The sequence below is a fragment of the Drosophila yakuba genome, chromosome 3R, assembly GCF_016746365.2.
Source record: "Drosophila yakuba strain Tai18E2 chromosome 3R, Prin_Dyak_Tai18E2_2.1, whole genome shotgun sequence".
Taxonomy (NCBI): Eukaryota; Metazoa; Arthropoda; class Insecta; order Diptera; family Drosophilidae; genus Drosophila; species Drosophila yakuba.
This window is the reverse complement of record NC_052530.2, coordinates 20,946,402-20,965,118: the sequence shown is the minus strand read 5'-3', so window position 1 is coordinate 20,965,118 and position 18,717 is coordinate 20,946,402. Positions and strand designations below refer to the sequence as shown.

Genomic DNA, 18,717 nt, shown 5'->3' with positions numbered 1-18,717 from the left:
AGTTAGCGCTCAATTTAAGAAAGGTAATCTTACTTATCCAACAAACAATAACAAAACTTGTTTTTCAATTATAGTTTTATTGTATTTATTATATGCAATGTTATAATTCTGTGTTTTGTCAGTCATTCTGTATTTGTATGCGTTTTACAATTTTTGTTTTTTCGTAAATTATAAAATCTAACACAAAACAAAGCAATTTCTTTAACAATCACTGCCGCTACATATACACGTTACAATTTGTTAAATATATATATATATATTTATAATTATATGTAGGCACAGCTCAAGCGCCGCGCGTCCAATACATGTTCATATACATATTCTCTGTTATATGTGGGGTGTTGTGTGTCGGTTTTTATATATGTATAGATTAGATAACAATGATATTAAGCCTAAGTAGAAGTAAGTTTTAGTACCGATACTTGCGATCGTTTCCCTTTATATGCGCTCCCACTCGCAATCGCTCCTCCTCCGATCCTTGAACTATTAAGTTACATGCTTTAACTATGTTACTTTTACCCATACAACTAACTGTACTCGTCCTTCATTTCACGATCCTCCCACTATATCATACATACATAACATTTACCTTGATTTGGTTTTGATCTTAATAAAATGTAATTCGTTTCGAAACAATGAAGAAAATCTTGCTTTGGGGGCGTGTCGATTCGATATCTTTAGCGCGAATATTTTTAACTCCCCATCTGGATTTTGGATTCAATATCGTGTGCTCGCTGATAAATCGCAAGGCAAATTTGTATAATTAGTTATTTTTAATTTGGTTTTCTCTTGAATCGAAATGAATAAACGTTAGTGGTTTACTTTAAATGCAGAGTTTTCATTGTGCAGCATTAACATTGTGAAGAGATAGAGAGAAAGTTGTCGGGAGAGAGTGTTACATATATAAGTGGGAATGGTTTTGGTTATCAACAGCGTTAAAATTTGTGGTTTCTTTTCGTTTGGTTTCATTATCAAATCGAAGGGACGTAATTCGTAATAATAATCATTGTTTGTTAAACATACTCGTACGTTATATGGTATGCATGTATATTTTGTATAGATGTACATTTATAAATAGTATAGTTTGGATGTATGCGTGTATGTCCTGTATATATAGTTGTGTTTATGTACTGTACTGTATGTACTGTTTCGCTATGTACTTGTAATTGTAATTGTCCTAGGTGTTCATTTCAGCTAGATTCGCTAGTTTGTCTCGTGTTTTCGCTTTCGCTTCCTTTTTGTATACAAGTTAAGGGTTTAAAAAACTCGAAAATATATCAAAAGTTTCTTGAAATGCAGTATATATATGTTTTTTTTAGTTGTTAAATATATATATATTCATGTATATATAGTACTTTCCTAGGTATTTACAGCATACCTCGCCTTGGTTTCCATTAAGAATTCGAGAGAAGTATGTCCAGTAATTTCGCTAGTGATCGAATGCGTGAGTTGGTGATTGTGTGAGTGGGGTGAGTGGATGAGTGTGCGTGTATTAGTAGTAGTATATCGAGTGTATATAGGTATTTGTATATCTAATCCAAAATGATACACTAATTGGTATTGTTAGTGAGACAAAAATTTAAATATAGCGCATTAAAATGATATATGCGATTATAAATATGTATACAGAATTCAATGGCGGCTTGCTGAATATCGAATTTCGCTTCTGTATGTGTGCTGGTGTAACTGTGTGTGTGGGTGTTAGCTTTGAGTGTGCTGGTGACTGCTGATTGTGTATACGTCACGTGGGCTTCGAAAAATACGCTTAAAGCTGCTATAATACTGTAAAATTGTTGCTTGATTTCCTCATTAGTCGACGGTAAAGTAATGTTGGCTCACATTGAATAGCAGTTGTAGTAGAAAAGCTAGGTAGGTTCGCTTCAGTGTCTTCGAATTTCGCGTGTGTGTTGGAGTGTTTGGTGTGTTCGTGTGTAAGTGTGTGTGTCTTGTCTTTTCCTTGATATGTCTGAGTTCATATTGCACGCAGGTCGGTGACAATATTTAGTCTCAAATACATATAAAAAGTATATGTGTGGGGCTCGGGAGTGGGAGGGACTAACTCAAAGTAGCATCGAGTTGCTGCACGCAAACGAAAAAGTCGCATCACGTATACGTCAACCAAATCGTGGGTTTCTACTGTTTCCTCCATATTATAGTGTTTGATTTAATTTCGTTATCCTTTAGGTTTACCATTATCTCATTTACATTTTAACTAATTAAAGCCGGTTTCAATTCAACAAACATTCTGTAGCATAAATTCTTGCATTCCCCGTCATTATTATTATTATTATTACTATTATTGTAGTCAACCAATGTTTGTCTCCTACGTTTACAGCACCACATTTTGTAACTTTACACGCGAAGAAAAAACCCACTTAGAACCTCATTACTCTTTCGTTTACATATAAATATATATATTTAAGTACGTTTATATTGAATTTCTGCTAAATTGTTTAGTGGTTTCGCTAGAAGATTTGCAGTTTAATTGGTTTTGGTTTCGGTTATGGGCTTTCTTTCTTCGAACTTTTCATAGCATACTTTGTGGCGAAATATTTTACACAATTACTTGATTGGCTAGTGGCATAATTTATCGTAACGCTGTGATATATATAATATATATAGTTTTATTCGTTTAGTGTAATATGCTTATTCGCTGATGGATGTGGCTGCTCTCCAGTGGTAGTGGTAGTGGTATCTATTAGCAAGTCTTGAGTCGAAGCTATAATTTCTTAGGCGTAATCTAAACGTTACCTTTGGGGGCGAACCAATGCTCCTGGCCAGATGCACTTGTCTAAAGTATTTGCGTGTCTATCTGCTATCAGCTATCGGCTATCTGCTACCGGCTATCTGCTCTATCTGCTTGCTGCTAACGTTATCATCGCGTGATGCCCACCTACCGAGCTGCGCAAGGCGCCATCTACATATTATTATCCTTCCGTCCATTTCCGTTTCCGTTTGTACACCCAGTGTCCGACTGCGACCGCTTATAATTGTTTAATTAACGTTACGAGGCTGCTAAATAAATATATTTATATACGCTTATGTGTGTGTTTCTTTGTTTCTCGTATCTTAGGGGGACTTTTACTTTCACTTTCACTTTCGGCTCACTTTGCACTATTTGCAATTATTGCTAATTTGACGATAATTCCCAGCGACCATGCCGCCTTACACATACCACTCCTTGACGTCCTTGGAGTCGCGCTTCTTGGCCTTCGGCTGCACCAAGCCCGCCATCTGGGGTCGCCCATCGCTCCCATAGCCAAGTGACCCACTTCCGCTGGACATCATGCCGCCTCCACCGCCGCCTCCTCCGTTCCCATTACCGTTGTGCCCGTTGTGCATCTGCTGTTGGCCATGGTGCTGCTGCTGGCCTGCTCCTCCGCCGCCGCCCTGCATGTGGTGCTGCCTCTGCTGGTGGTAGGATCCATTGGTGCTCGTGTTCCCCAGGAGCGCAGCATTCGGATTGTGAGATCCGTAGGCGGCCGCCTTCTCGCTCTCCGTCTTATAGCCACGATCGCCATTCGACTTGAGCCACAGGACCAGCAGGATGACCAGCACCACTGCAATCAGTATGCCCGCCACTATGCCGATTATCATGGCGGTACGCTCCTCCTCGATGGAGTTGATTCGGCCGCCCTTACCCTTTGGACGGTAGTTGTTCATGTTGGTGTTGTACGTGTTGCCGCCATAAGGACCGTACGGAGGTGGATCCTGCGGCGGAATGGGTGGCGGAAGCGGTGGCAGTGGGTGATGCTCGTCCGGCAGCTGCATGCGATCGTGATCATTTCGCCCGGACCCGCCCATGCCGCCACCAGCCACATAAACGTCATAGGGCGTGGTGTCGCGTTCGGTGACCGTGCTCCGGATCTCCGGTGGCGGTGTGGCCTGAGTGGTGGTCGTTGTCGTGGTCGTCGTGGTTGTACTGCTGCTCGTGCTGGTGCTGCTGCTGGTGGCTCGCTGCGTGGATGTGGTGGCCACGCTGCTGGTCGTGCTCACCTGACCCGGAGTGCTGGCTGCCGATCCTCCGCTGCTGCTGCTGCTCGACTGCGTGGTTGCGTAGGACGGAGTGCTGCCGCTGCTGCTGCTGCTACTGCTGCCTTGGTGCTGCTCCGTGGTCACATCGCTGCGTCCCGTGGTGGTAATGGTCACCATCTCGTTGTTGTTGGACTCTGCAAGCAGTCGGTTTGGGTTTATTCAAGTGTTCTCAATTGGGTGCTCTGTATTGGTATGTTTGTTGCGAGTGTGTTTGTGCGGTTAGTGGTTGCATTGCTACCCTCGATATTACTCAAGACCCCATTAAAAAGAAGAAAATGATATTTCGAATTTTTAGTTTCAAGATTTTCACCTTGTTTCCTGAACTTTGCTTCCAATATGGTTAAAAACTTATACAAGTTCGTTATTGAAATAAAAAGATAAAATATTTGTTTCTGCTTTATAATGCTTACTTCGCGAACCTTTATTTGAGTTATCTTTCCCTCCCAAAAATCACTTGAACCGCCAGTTGTGCTTTGCTTTCAATAGTTTATTCAACACAGTTAGAGAGGATTAGAGATTTGTAGATATTGAGAGATATGTTGAGGTGTGTCATTCTTGTTGTGGGTGCTGGACCTTCGATCTATTCGCACGATATGTACAAATTGGAATTGGAAGAACGGTAGAGCTATGCAATCGAGGGAATAAATGTCGAGGAGGAGGAGGAAAAGGAGGAGAAGGAACTGGACTGGGAAAATCACATCTTACACTTGCAGACGCTGCTTTTATCGCTACTATGTACAAAACATATACATCTTCGATCTTTGCACCCATATGCATACCCATATTCGGTATATAGTACATACATATATGCGAGGTGGTGCATTTAACTTAACCCTTATCGCTTAACGCTTAACCCTCACTCAACCATAAAAAACCCTCGCCAATGATCGGTGTGGTTGTTGTTGTTCTGGCTGTTATAGTTGTAGTTGTTGTAGCTGTTGAAGTTGCATTTCATATTTGCATTGGTTGCTGTTGCTGGTGGTTTAGCTCTCGTTAATGCTAGAGTTAGTCATACAGTTAGACAGAGGTCTAGTTGGAAGCTTAGCCTAAGTGCATTGCTTGGTTGCATTGGTTGCATTGGTTTGCTGTTTGCTTATGGGAATTTACAGAGTATCCATGGCGCGATCACAGTCAGAAATATGAAGGCGATTTCACATTCTGAAAGAGACACATAAGGCGTACTCGTTGTCAGTTCAAATTAGAAGGCAATCGATCATCGGCAACAGGTGGAGATGAAGGATATAGGCGACGATTGTTGCGATACTTTTCATATATATATATTTTTTTTTTTTGATATTTTTTGGTTTTTTTCTGGGCTGATCTGAGCTGAGATGACACGGCGAGTTGATTGATATTGGTTTCTGGTTGGGTTGATGCATTGCGAGGGGTGCGATAGAGGCGATATCTGAACATATATTCATATATATATGTATATATATTTATATACATTGTTTTATTGTGTAAGCGATCAAAGCATTGGCGTTGCATTGGCATTAACCTAACTTCCTCGAACTCCGTGGAACATTGAACAACTGAACTGAAAAAGGCAAAGCGTCACTAGCTAAACGGTTATGCGGTTATATGGAGAAAGAGCTTCGAATATACGAGTATATATAGAGTATAAATCGAACTCGAACTCAAACTTCAACTCGAACACAATTGAACCCACACAGCTTAGTCGTTAACACGTTATCTACGTTACTAGGGCGTATACTTAATGGCGTATACTTAATGGCGTATACTTAACTTGAATTTCGAGTGGGGCTAGCTAATGTCTGTGATGAAGTGTGTGTGTGTGTGTGCTTGGTGTAGATTCTGTTTTTGTTTCTGTGTATTTCCGTGATTGATCCAAATGCCAATGACAAAATGAGACCAACACACACCACCGTAGCCACTCACCTGAACCGCGGGCGGTGCTCGTCGAGGTGAACTGCTCCGTGGTCTCGCCGTAGTCGCCGGATCCATGGACGCAGTCCTCGTCATCGCAGGCCCGTTCCGTGCCATTGGTGATGACACCGCCACTGCTGCTCCCGCCGGTACTCAAGCTATTCCCCTGCTGGGATGTGGTTGTCTGCTTGGTGGGCGGCACGTAGACCGGTGTTATGAGATCATCTCCGCTTCCCGATTCGAATGGCGGCGTGCACTCGTCCTCGTCGTCGCCGCGACATCCGGATCCGGCTCCCGAGAAGATCAGATCGTCCAGCGCACCCGGATAACCACTCGCCGGCGTCTGTCGAGTAGAGTTCAAAGTCTAATTTTACTTCAGTTGATCTGGCGGCAGCCGGGCCAAGCGATGGTTATTGTATGGGGTATGTTAACTGGATTAGTAAGTTGGTTAGGTGCTGTTTGATTAAGTATTACGTATGTATGGGTGTGAGCACATGAAACCAGCAGAGGATGTTCTTTCAGATCATACATAAATTTCAATATTTTTCAATCGTATAAGTAAACCCAGGGATGTTTTCTTTGTTTCTTCAAGCCTTGGCATCTTGGCTACGCATTTAATAAATCTCCACTGGCTTTCACATGCTTCTGTTTCAGTGTGTTTATGTTTAATGTGAGCTTTGATTAGAGTCATGCAGCATAAGTGCGACGAGTTCTAGTGCATAGTAAATCGTATCAGTTTATATAGCTGAATATATATTCACAGTTATTGGTTAATGTGCTGTGCAGCAATGGTAACAAATCGAGGAAACTCAAATGGCTGGTTAGTGAAAAATCTGGCAAATATTAATTGGCTTTTGTTATTTTTTTGGTGCGTTCAAAGCGGTACATTAAAAAACGAAGGCACCCGAGGTAAATTAAAAATTGTATAAGTTCATAAAGGCAAATGCAGCATTTACACTAGATTATACAGTTAGTTAGCTAATACTTTGGTTTAGTTGGAACGGTTAACGTTTGTACTGAATGTCGAACCGAATTTCCCGGATTTGATTGTGATGACGATGACTTCAATGTACAGATGTGATTACATTCGATACGATTGACACGGTAATGCATTTCAAATATCAGGATTGTGCTCGGGAACTGTACATTATTCGATTGGGGTTTCGAATTTCGGTGGTGCAATCAAATCATGTCAAATCAATTTGGGAAAAGGGGTTCCACAACTCATGAAGCGGATTAATACAATAATTTTGGTTAGATTTCATTTTGGTTTTTTTTTTTTGTTTTTTGTTGGTTTTTAATCAAAGAAAGAATTTTGAATAAACTTGGTTTACGATGAGAAAAATACTTGGAAAGTTGAAAGTTGAGAGGAATTCAAATAAAATTTCAAATAAATTCCCTAACCTGCTGCATTCTCTGCAGATCATTTCTATCTAATACTCCAGTTACCAATTGAACATCTCCGCGGATGGTGATATGGGGGTCGCGTTCGACGGCCAAGTCCAAGATGCGTAACTTGTTTACCGAAAGTCCGGCGATCACGCCGGCGAACGGCCGCTCGATTCGAGTGCGACCGTTCCGGCTGAACTTGCCGCCGACCTGAACGTTGGACATGGTATTGAACACGGTGGAGTGGTGGCCTGAAAGTCGTTTGGAGAAGAAGATCGGTAGAGCATTAGGTACCCCCTGCGCTGAACTATCCCCTTGTCTACTTACTCTGTGGCGTCAGTGCCTGCACATTGTAGTCGTCCAGCTGGAGCGTGGCATTGCCTCCCTTGCGCTGGAACCGCACCACATGGTAGGCGTTGTCGTTCACCTTCGTCCCGATCTCGCCCAGCGGCAAATCCACGCTGCCAATGTTGTACACCATGAAGATGTTGCCCTCCACTATCTCCAGCTCCATGTAGTCCTGCGTGGTGGCACTCTCCACCCGCAGGAGCACTGCATCCGGCCTGGTGGTTATGAAGCCCAGTGCTATGTTATCCTCCTCCGTGTCAGCCTGTGCGTTCTCCGGGAATGTGTACTGCACCATGCCCTTGTTGTTGCCAAACTCGTACGCAATCGATTCTGGGGAACACAATAGATTGTAAGTCAGAAAAGTAGAGAAGAGAATATGTTAGTTACCATCATAACAGGTGGGTCCTGTGTAGGAGGTCATGTCACATTCGCAGGCATAGGCATTCCACTGCTGCACGCAGTTTCCTCTGTTGGCACACGCATTCTGGCTGCACTTGGTGGGTCCCTCGCAGCCACTGACCACCAGTGAACTGGGCACCACTGCATCGCTGGTCAGCGAGGGAGAGGCATCGCCCAGATCCAGAGAGGCCAGACAGCCCTCGAATCCGGACCTCGACGAGATCGAGGCCGGCAGCTTCGAGTACATGTCCTTGAAAACGCCTCCGATGTACAGGATACCCGCCAGCTCCAAGTGCATGTTGTTTCCAGTTAGGCTGATAATCTCGAAGGAGTCGTCCACGGTTAGGGTATGCGTCTTGGGACCCGGACGCCTGATGCTGACCTGATGCCAGCGGTTGTCATTCATGTGGATGCGCGACTTGTCCCTCATCGTCACTGGACCATCTCCCAGATCGAAGGTGTAGTGGATGTGACCATTGACCAGTTCCACGGCCACGAAATCGTTGCGTCGTCCGCCATTGAAGACCAGCAGACCATTGGGCTCCACGGTCTTGAAGCGGAAATCAATGGAAATGCTATTGTAGGCCTTCAGCATGGCCAGACCCACGTAGGAGTGCTTGGAGCGAAACGTGGCCGCATGGTAGGGCTGTCCGGCCGGAGAGTTCACGAAGCGGGCTGTCAACTTGAAGGTGGCACTGGGCAGAGCCGACAGCTCCGGTCCCAGGCTCTTGACAATGTCCAAATAGCTGGGTGTGAAGAGGCCAAAATAGAGATCTATCACCTAAGTGGACTACATCGATACCCACCGTTGGCCATTGAACACCAAGCCCTGCATCTGACCCACAAAGTTCGGCATGGTGGAGGTCATCTGGATCTCCTCCTCGGCATGGAAGAGGCCACCCAGGTGGACCGAGCGGATCTCCATGGTGCTGTGACGACCCAGGATCGTTTCGGCTGTGGAAGGAATATTTCCAAAAACAAGAGATGGATAAAACTCGGGGGCCTCGCCATGGGGTTTGTCTAGCCAGGATTGGCTTTGCTCTAAGTTGTTGACTAGGCGGAGTACCGTTAACATTGGTTACATATGGGTATACGTTTGATTGGATAGATATATTGATATATATATATATAGGTAGTTGGTACGAGTAGTATATGGAGTATAGTTGGTGACAAGAAGCACATACGCAAATGTCAAAGAGTATATAAGAGTATAGAGTAGATATAGGTATGCGGTTTTAGTAGACATAGATCTAGTTTTGTTGGTTCATAGATTTTTCAAGCAGTTGTATTTTTCACTCGACAAGTGGCTGAATGTAGTTGGAATTCGATTGGAGTATTGTTATTATTTAGTTGTTGCAGCTTGGTACATACTAAAGAAAGGTGCAGATTACAATACATACAATGTACTGGTACGGATAGTAATTGTAGTTGTTTAGTTGTTAATTAAGACGAAACGAAATCGATAATCGAAAATCGCTGCCACAGCGCAAACCAAAGGAAAGTAAGTAAAAGTAAAGAGATCGCTAAGTTGGTTAGATTAGGTTAGTTGGTGCGCATTTTGTTCTTGTTTACATACGAATATGCATTGATTGACATTTGAGGAATACATTTTTTTTTTATCTTTTCTTAGTCTAGTTTTGGTGTGTGAGATACATTTTCAATACGATTACGGTGGCGGTGACATTTCAGATAATTTCATTTGAGTTTTCATTTCTCAGCTGTGCGTGGGAACCGAGGAAAAGTAAAAGTATGGAAAAAGTTTACAGAGGCAACCTACGGTCTAGAAATAATGGCAACTCAAAAGGTCAGGGATTATATCGGTAATAACGGGTATAATTGAATAAAAACCAAAAGTAATTTGGTCATTGCTCAACGACATTGAACTAAACATCGATGGGTATCTGGGTATTGGTAAACTGTCCATGTTTTCTGTAAATGTAAATGGAAATGTGTTAATCTGCGCCCTAGAGAGTTCCATGTGTGTGTCTTTGTGACTGCTTTGGTGTGTGTGTGTGTGTGTGTGTGTGTGCGGCGACTACGTCTAAGTTAATAAGGGTGCATTAGCCTTAACGAGCGACCACATTGCGCATACGACGCGTTGGCCCACCGAATGATTGACATCTTGACATGCAAATGACTGCGGCGACAGAGACAGAAACAGAAACAGCCAGTGCTACATAGCATTAAGATAAAGAGAGAGAGAGCTATAGAGGGGGAGAAAGAGAGGAGGCGATGTGGTGGGCGGTTGGCGGTGGGCAGAAGTCGAAGTAGGGCACTGTTGTTGCAGCTGGCAATTTGGCGCATTTACAGTTACTTATTCATACACTTGAATGGCTGAGTGGGCTAAATGATACGATGCGATGGCGAACGATACGATATGCGATAGTAGTACGAAACAAAGATATACACTATACACTGTACAGAAGGGCTATGTATGTGTAGCCCGACTTTGGCTCGTGGGCAGGTCATGCGGTCTAGTATATGGGCTATATCATTCCGACTGACAGCCATTGGTTTTGCTTGTTACTTTATGGGTTATTATCATAGTTTCATTGCTCTGGCGGCTGCTTGCTTTTCAAGTTTTCAGGTGCTCACATGCAAACGCGTCACGTGTGTGTGTGTGTGAGTACTTCCGTGCAACGGTGCTTGAGAGAGTGTGGGTGTGTGCCTGTGCAGGTGTGCGAGACTTTCAGTTCACAAATTGTGTGAGTGTGTGTGTTTGTTTCCTTGAGGCAGGAGCAGGATCCAGCTATAAGGAGAACTTCTAGCTTATTGCTAATTTTTTATGAAACTAACTCATATTTTGTTCGACCTCCTTTCTAATATTATGGTTACTTTGATAAATATTGGCTGTTGGATTGATTTTTAAAATATTCATAATATCAAGAGATTTATATAATTCAAAGTTAAGTTTATCTAATAATTTCTTACTTTGTTATAGTGATCTATCATTGAATGGCAAGTTATTACTTTCTAAGGAATTGACATAATTTTAATATTGGTCATTAGTTTTCCATTATAGCCTTCACCATCGCCTGCCTTTAGTTACTTCTTCGCTTCGTTTGGGTGTTTAATTTTCATTTTTTGGACACACTTACACAACAAGAATCTAATTTTACGTGAGACACGTTAGGCTTGATTAGTTAGTTGCAATTTGGTTGCGGTTGCGGTATTGTTGTATTGATGTTTACGATAGTTGAGTTTACTTAACACAAAGCTAATTACATATTAAATGGTGCAAAATTACAGCCCTGGGCGCTTTCAAACATTGTTTTGCCCTCTCGACTCAATGAGACTGAAACGCTAATACCAATACTAATGCCATTTTCCAATGGCAATCGCAATTTGCCGATAGCGTGACTTTCATCGAGCGATTTGGGCAAAAAAATGTTTCCCCGAGTTCTTGCGTGTCGATTTTTTTCTCTCGCCTAAAACATGAAACGAAAAACGATATTGTACTTAGGAATTATTTACGCTGCGTTCCCGTCATTTTGCATTGTTCGCCTTACTCATTAATTTAGCTTTTTTCTTTCTTATTTTTTTTTGTTCTTTGTATTTCATTATTATTTTTCTGGTTCGGTCGCATTTCGCTTTCATTTCAAAGAAGGTCATTTAGATCACGCTCGTGATAGGGGAATTGCATTTGCATATGACACTGATATTACATGTTGTGGTGCTCGAAACACCATGGCTGTTGTTTTCGCTGTTCTACATTCGGTAGAAGTCTGAAACAAACACCTTTTAACGTTTACATACCGCACGTGTCGTTTAAGTTATGGTACAGCAGTTGTTTTAGTTATTTTCATTGTTTAGATTATCATAGGACTGTAAACGAGAACTCATTGTTTAAGATAAGTATTTACAAAAAATAACAATAAAACCTAAAATAAATGTTGAGCTAAGCCAAAGTCGTTTTAAAAAATCCGAATAGAAAATATTATATATTTTTTGAAATGAAAGAAATGAATGAGATACTTTTAAATTACATAAACACAAACATTTCCCCTGGCCATTTGCTCAACAACGCAACAAAGGCAAACATAATTACCAGAACTTGAATGAAAACCAAATAATACTTTCGAATATCAAGGACAAAACAATGTACAAGACAATCAATATAATGGTATTCAAAACACTTAAGGCTGAAACTTTACAGCTGTCCAACTTTCTTTGCTTTCGTATTTACGCTTATTCGATTACAATTACTTTCTGTGTGGGCTTAGGAATTGGAATTGAATTGTAATTGGAATTTAATTGGCAATCGCAATTGGGAAATCATACAAAGTAAGTAAGTAAGTAGGTATCGCAAATAAAAACACAACATCGAGATGTTTGAAAGAGTTTTGAGAGGAGATTACAAGAGCAAAGTATATAAAAAATCATTACGAATGAGTTATTTGAGTATGCAATCGAAGGATCCATCGATATTCCGATTCGACAGGACCTTCGACTTATGATTCAAACAAACGTTCGGAGAGGCGTACAATGTGTAGAATGGTGTGGAAGTGGAGTCGGGTGTCTTATGATGTTCAAACTATATATTTTGCAGATGCTTAACGATGTTCAGAGATACAGAGTATAGAGCGGGGTAGACATAGGTGGATAGTTGGAGATACAGAGCTGTCTAGATCAAATCAGTTCATCATCGTCGAAGTAAGGAAGTTCGAGAAATGTGTCATGAGAAATGGGAGATAAATAAACTTGCTAAATACTTCGTTTTGTTTTCGATTTTCTTCGTTAATTTCTTTTTGATTGAGATTTTCACTGCATTTCGTTTTCGAGTGTAATCGCATGTGTTAGTATGTGTGCGTGTTCGTGAGGCTGTGGGCTGTGTTGGTGTGAGAATCGTTGTTAACTGAAAAGCTCTCAACTGAAAAAGTTTAAGTGGAACTTAAAAACAGGAAAACGCGCCGCTGACTGCACTTTCCTTTATTGACTTTCCCCCACCCTTTTCATTATTATTGCTTTCTTTTGTTTTGTATCTTCTTCTTAAACACTTTGCTTTCTTTTTTCTTTTGACCGTCCTGAAGCACCTTCACACACCTTCCTGCCGAGAGGCCATTGGCATTCCTACTTGAACTTGAACCTGCGGGTGGTGCGTGGAGCACCTTACATGGAAGCTAATCGCTGGGGGTATCCTATGAGCCTACGAAGGGGGTTGGTAGGTTGTCGATTGGTTGGTTCAGTTGGTTGGTAAAAAAAAACGACACGGCACGACACGTAGTAGGGCATAGATGTGCTGTTGATACATACATAACATACCCCTGACGGGGGGAGCCCCGTCGACTTGTAGCCGCAGATTGGAGGCTCTGCGCGAGAAGCGGATCGTGTGCCAGTTGTTGTCGTTGAGCACGGACTGGCCGGCCAGTAAGTTCTGGAAGGGATTATCACACACTTAGATAGCTGTCTCAGTGCCCTCGAAAATCGCTTTTCATTTTCCACTGACCTTGGGCTTATACTACTTGTTTTCTAAACTTACATTTAAATGGAATGGTTAGAACTTAAACTTTACCCAAGGCTGAAAATTAAAGGCGATTTTCTGGAGCGCAGGACAAATGTGGCCACGTTGAGCACCTCCCCTGGAAAAACTTACCTTCTCACGATCGCTCAACCGCACACTGGCCCTCACCCTTCCCGCCACCAGAGCGATCTCCAGACGATCCGGCGAGTTGGACTCGGCGCTGGTCAGCAGCAGGAGTCCCGCTGGACGCGAGGTCTTGAAGCGGATGACCAGCTCCTCGGTCTGCGTCTTGGTGCCTTGTCCGTTGCCCAGCCAAATGGTCATGTGCTGGCTGCCGTTGAAGGCCAGCGTGGCCAGTTCCCGTCCGCAGGTGGGTCCTCCGTACAGCGTGGCCGAGCAGTCGCAGATGGGTCGGTTCCAGCCCTCCAGACAGGTGCCTCCGTTCAGGCAGGGATTGCCGTTGCAGACGTTGGCCTGCACGTGGCACGATGGCTTCACGGAGGCTGTGTGCCCAAGTGGGTTACAGGTATCGAGTTACGGGTTATCTTTGAATGACCATCGCTGGCGTGACTACTCACCCGAGTCCTGGACACGTGCAAATGCCGCTATATCGATCGCCTTGCCACTCAGCACCAGGTCACGCAAACAGCCCACGAATCCTTGGCGCAACGTCGCCGTCCAAATGGCCGCTGGCCAGGACACGCTATTGTAGGCAGGACCCACTCCGCCCAGGTACATGTGCCCGTCCAGCTCGAGGATGGTGCCGTCACCGGGCGTCCGGAAGTCATTCCACACCCCATCCACGCTCACCTTGGCGTCGCGTCCATTCCGGCGAAGAATCAGGTCATGCCAGTCGCCATCGTCCACGCGACGTCGCGAGGCTCGCACCTTGGAGGCTCCGGATCCGAGGTCCAAGTGGATGTAGATGTGCCCATTCAGCAGCTCAATGGCAATCAAGACGGGCTGAAGGATGCAAATTATGCGAAATGGCTCAAGATAACCTAATGAGTGGACTCACGTTTTTGGCCCTTGGTTGCTTCGATCCTGTGGCCAGGACAATGATGCCATTAGGCTCCTTGGTGCGAAATTTGAAGCTTATGGAACTCTGCTTGCCAGTTTCCCAGGGAGGAAGGACCTTAAAAATAACAATGAAATATTAATTCATTACTTTCTATATTTTCTATACAAGTTCCAACATACCAAATGCGATTCGCGAGTGGTGAAGGTCACGGGATCCTGTGGATCCCCACTGGGGCACTGGTATTCCAGATTGCCAGCTACCTGGATCAGTTTGGAGCCGCTCTTGGCCAGGTCAATGAGGTTCAGATTAAGCGTATCCGCCGAGAACTCCACTTTGCGCAGACAGCCCACGAAGTTGGTGTGCACACGGGCGCCCAAAAGAGCCCGGGGATTAACAGCACCGCCAACGTAAACCCGCGAGGAGGAGAGCATGGTGAACTTGCCGGCAATGTGGGAGTGATCCGTATAGACATCATCCACCACGGTAACCAGCTGCAAGGATAAAGCACTCTATTTTAAATCAAGGACCAAGAAAATGTGTGAAATGTTACCCACCCGACAGAAGCTGGTTATGGAGGAGATCTCCTGAATGCGACGGTGCACGGTGACCTTGTGCCACTGGTGGTCGTCGAAGCGAACCTTCGAGGGTTTGATGTGCATCTCCTGCTTGCCATTGGCCAGACCCATGGTCAGGGAGACGCCTCCATCGCGCAGTGCCAGATTTAGATAGTCCGTGCCGTGGCCCGTGTAGAAGAGCAGACCGTTCGGCTGGCGGGTGCGGAAATAGAAGGATATGGCATCCTGGGCACTCACTATCGGCTCGGCGCCCGTCTGGCCCAAGTCGTAGGAGAGGAACTGTGTACCGCGGAACGTTGCTTCCGATGGCGCCTTCTCCTTCTCACAATACTGGCCATCGTACTCGAGGTTTCGACACTCGCAAATTGGACCGGAATCAGTGGATATGCAGATGCCGCCGTGCTGGCAAGGATCGTTTCGCTCGCAGGCATCGGTAGTGTTGCCGCCCCGAACACCCTGCAGGATTAAAGGTTTTTTTACCAAGTCATTAAGGATACATATAAACATAGGGTTTTTTCAATCATCACTTAGAATGAAGTATAGTGTTAGTCTGTGACTGATGGACTCACCCTGAGCGGCCTTTCACGGGCGGGCAGCTCGCCGTGATCGCAGGGCACATCGCCGCACTTGATGTCGCGCTGCTGCTTGATCTCCTGGCGCCTGGTGGAGCCGCCCGGCTGGTCCGCGTAGACCAGGTTGCGGATGGCGCCACGGAAACGCGGCTCGAAGATGACGGATGGCAGGGCGAGCAGCGCCAGCTTGCTGCTGTACCAGTTAGGCATACCGCCCACATAGACGTCCGAGTTGCTTGCAAACTTGCCGAACTGGAACTCCTTGCCCTTGGTCGACCGCTGCTGCGAAACGCCATCCACGATGAGCGAGGTCTGCTCGTCGTTTCGCAGGACCTGCACCTTGTGCCAGTGGCCATCGTGCAGCTCCCGACCCACAGTGATGATCTGGGCTCCGCCACCAAGATTATATCGCAGCCGGAGTGCTCCTTCCACCAGCTTCAGTTCGAAGAAGTCGTAGGTGCCGCCGTCGTCGGTGTAGAGAACCAATCCGTTGGGCTGTTCCGTCTTGAACTCCAGTTCGAGGGTGCCATTCAGTCCGGTGTACCACTTGCGGAAGGTGTAAAAGGAGTTCTGCGAGCCGTCCAGTTGGAAACCGGCGCTGAGGGTCACAAAACTGGCCGCCAGACTGACCAGCAGGGCACTGACGATGAGCACGCGGTAGGAGCGACGGTATTCGACGACCACGGGAGGCACTTGCTCGCTTCTCCGCCGGCGGCGAGCCTTGTTGAACCGCAAGTCGGGGGATTCAAAGGCGGAGGTGGAGGTGCGCTGGGCGGGCAGGAGCCTCAGCTCCGCCGGATTTCGATTTCGCTGCTGATCCCTGTCCATGCTCGGCCGTGTCCTGGCTGTCATGGCCGCATCAGCATAGTTATCCTGATATGTTGCACTATGTGGCGCCTTCATTCACACGCACGGTGGCACTCAGGCTTACCCACACAGAGACACCTACGCACGTTGCGCGCGTAAACGTAAAGTGTCCTTTTCCCTCTCTCTCTCTTGCTCTTTCTCTGTTTCGCTCTGTGTGTCTGTCGCGTATTCCAGTCCTTGAGCGCGAGCTTTTCGCGTGTCCTTGTGTTGGTGTTACTCGGCAATCCGTTTTATCCGCGCCTGCCAAGAGAGAGCGTGAGAGCGCGCGAGAGCGAAAGCTCGGCCAGGCGAAGTTGGCTGCGGATGTTAACGGTACACGTCGACTGTTAACGGCACTGCACCGATTATTGCTTATGATTTCGCCTGGTTTTTTGGTCCTAAATGCTTAGCACGTTCGGTTTTCGACATTTTGTACACTTGATTTGCATAATTTTTGGCTAATGAATTCAAAACGGGCACATATTTCGCATCGATGCGTTGTCAGACAACCGCTACTCCGACCGAGTCGGCTGTATTAGCAATACTGGGGGTTATGGTTGGGGCAAAAGCTCGCCGAATACCCCTGCCACCGCAGTTTGTGGCGCCCACGAGCGCTCCAACGTACATGTACATACTAAAAATCGGAAAAAATTTTCACTGCATGTCGCAAATGTAGGCGAAAATTTTTCTAAGCACCTCACAGCAAGTGCCCCCAAAATGGGCGCTTTACTGCCGTTGATTCCACAGCAAACTTATCAGTTATTTATGCGTATTGATTGAACTATTGATTGGATACGAAAACAGTTGCACAGCCTGCACACAGATTTTTCAATTACACAATTATTCTTTTGAATTTGCACGATATCCTTGTCGCTCATACTTTATATAACTTTTTTGGGCTGGCTTTTCGCACGTCGCGTTTCTTTTCGTGTTAGTTGGTTGAATTTATTTTTGCAGATTTTTCGGTTCAATTTTGAGGGATACAAAAATGTTGTGTGTCGAAATTTGCTAAGCAGCTCCTTCCGCTGCTCTAGTCTCCGATATCGATCCGCGCTGCATCCACGACAAGACTGAACTGCAATTTCAAACTTAATTTCTTCGCACTGTTTCCAATGGATAACGAAAGCTCCGCCAGCTTATTCACAAAAAGCCAATGGTGCGGTCTAGACGACTCGAAAAGGGCGCTACAATCGAACTGGACAAAGGAGTTGCTGCCCCACTATACTTCTTTCACATTTAAATAACTTAAAAACGTTTTAAGCAACTGAAAATCTTGTGTATAATGGTTTATATTGGTTCTTAGTTGATTTGCCCGAAAAAGTGTGCTACGAAAAAGGAAAGGACCGCCTGCTTTCAGTGTAGTGTGTGGGAATGCCAAAAATTAAAAGCTCGCTTACTTCGCACGAGGCATGCATATGCGTACTACTAACACACAAACGCACACATAGACACCAGCTGCCCACTCACACATGCGTAATGAGCGAATAGCACGCAGGTTCATAACCTGCACCACTAAAGCGTATTAGATGCCACATTCACATGGATACACACATATGCTTGTTCAGTTGTGTGCGTGGGTGTCCTGTGGTCGCACTCACACACACCAACTCACTATCTCTGAGACGACCCGTGTAAATTCCTTGACATTTACTACGCAACTTCGACGACTCGGAGTCGAATTTGATTTGCATTTGCATTGGCAATGGAATGTGATGTCCCTTACTCTCGATTGCGGGTGTATGTATGCGTATATATGTATGTATAATATATGTACTGCCCCTGTCCCTTCCCATACCCTTGGGCCTTTGTCCTATGAGAGCAATTGCAAGGCCGTCGCCTCCATTAATCGTAGTCGCAGTCCTGGGGAACACATTAGTTTGAGCACACGAATCACGCACTGACCATTACAGCAGGGACCAGGATCCTGCTCTTGGGCACTTACAGTTTTTAATAATATTTTAACGCACGCTAAAGTCTAAACAAATGCCAGCACGTGCTGTCCATTGTCCTTCGGAGTCGTGACGTTCAAGTGGACTAGCAAGGACTAGGATTGGGAATGCCAAAAAGCTGGGGGAAGAGCGAAAAGCTTTTACTCAAACTAAGCGGCAGCTCTTGAACTTTCAAGGGCCTTATAACTACCTATATTTCAAATTGTGTGTAGAGTTTGATATTGATAAATGATAT

At 44.9% G+C, this 18,717-nt stretch overlaps 1 protein-coding gene and 1 long non-coding RNA gene across 9 annotated transcripts; both read right to left on the bottom strand.

Moving 5' to 3' along the window:
• Positions 1 to 68: 68 nt before the first annotated feature.
• On the bottom strand, positions 69 to 17,608 carry LOC6537756 (neurexin-1). Of its 8 annotated transcripts, none has more exons than XM_039375412.1 (13): positions 15,685 to 17,608; positions 15,095 to 15,571; positions 14,720 to 15,031; positions 14,538 to 14,654; positions 14,098 to 14,482; positions 13,652 to 14,022; positions 13,312 to 13,432; positions 8,865 to 9,012; positions 8,047 to 8,804; positions 7,639 to 7,989; positions 7,327 to 7,562; positions 5,935 to 6,286; positions 69 to 4,169 (listed from the first exon to the last, which is right to left on the bottom strand). In XM_039375412.1, the coding sequence occupies exons 1-13, from the start codon at positions 16,588 to 16,590 to the stop codon at positions 3,166 to 3,168; spliced, it is 5,538 nt and encodes a 1,845-aa protein (XP_039231346.1). In that variant the 5' UTR covers positions 16,591 to 17,608; the 3' UTR covers positions 69 to 3,165. The 8 variants fall into 8 exon arrangements, with proteins under 8 accessions (XP_039231346.1, XP_015048485.1, XP_039231347.1 ...); XM_015192999.2 differs by having other exon boundaries at positions 5,935 to 6,265; XM_039375413.1 differs by having other exon boundaries at positions 7,372 to 7,562.
• Positions 17,604 to 18,632, bottom strand: LOC120321741. Its single transcript, XR_005561455.1, has 3 exons — positions 18,476 to 18,632; positions 18,329 to 18,393; positions 17,604 to 17,728 (listed from the first exon to the last, which is right to left on the bottom strand). It is a non-coding gene; the product is annotated as an uncharacterized LOC120321741 (long non-coding RNA).
• Positions 18,633 to 18,717: the final 85 nt, after the last annotated feature.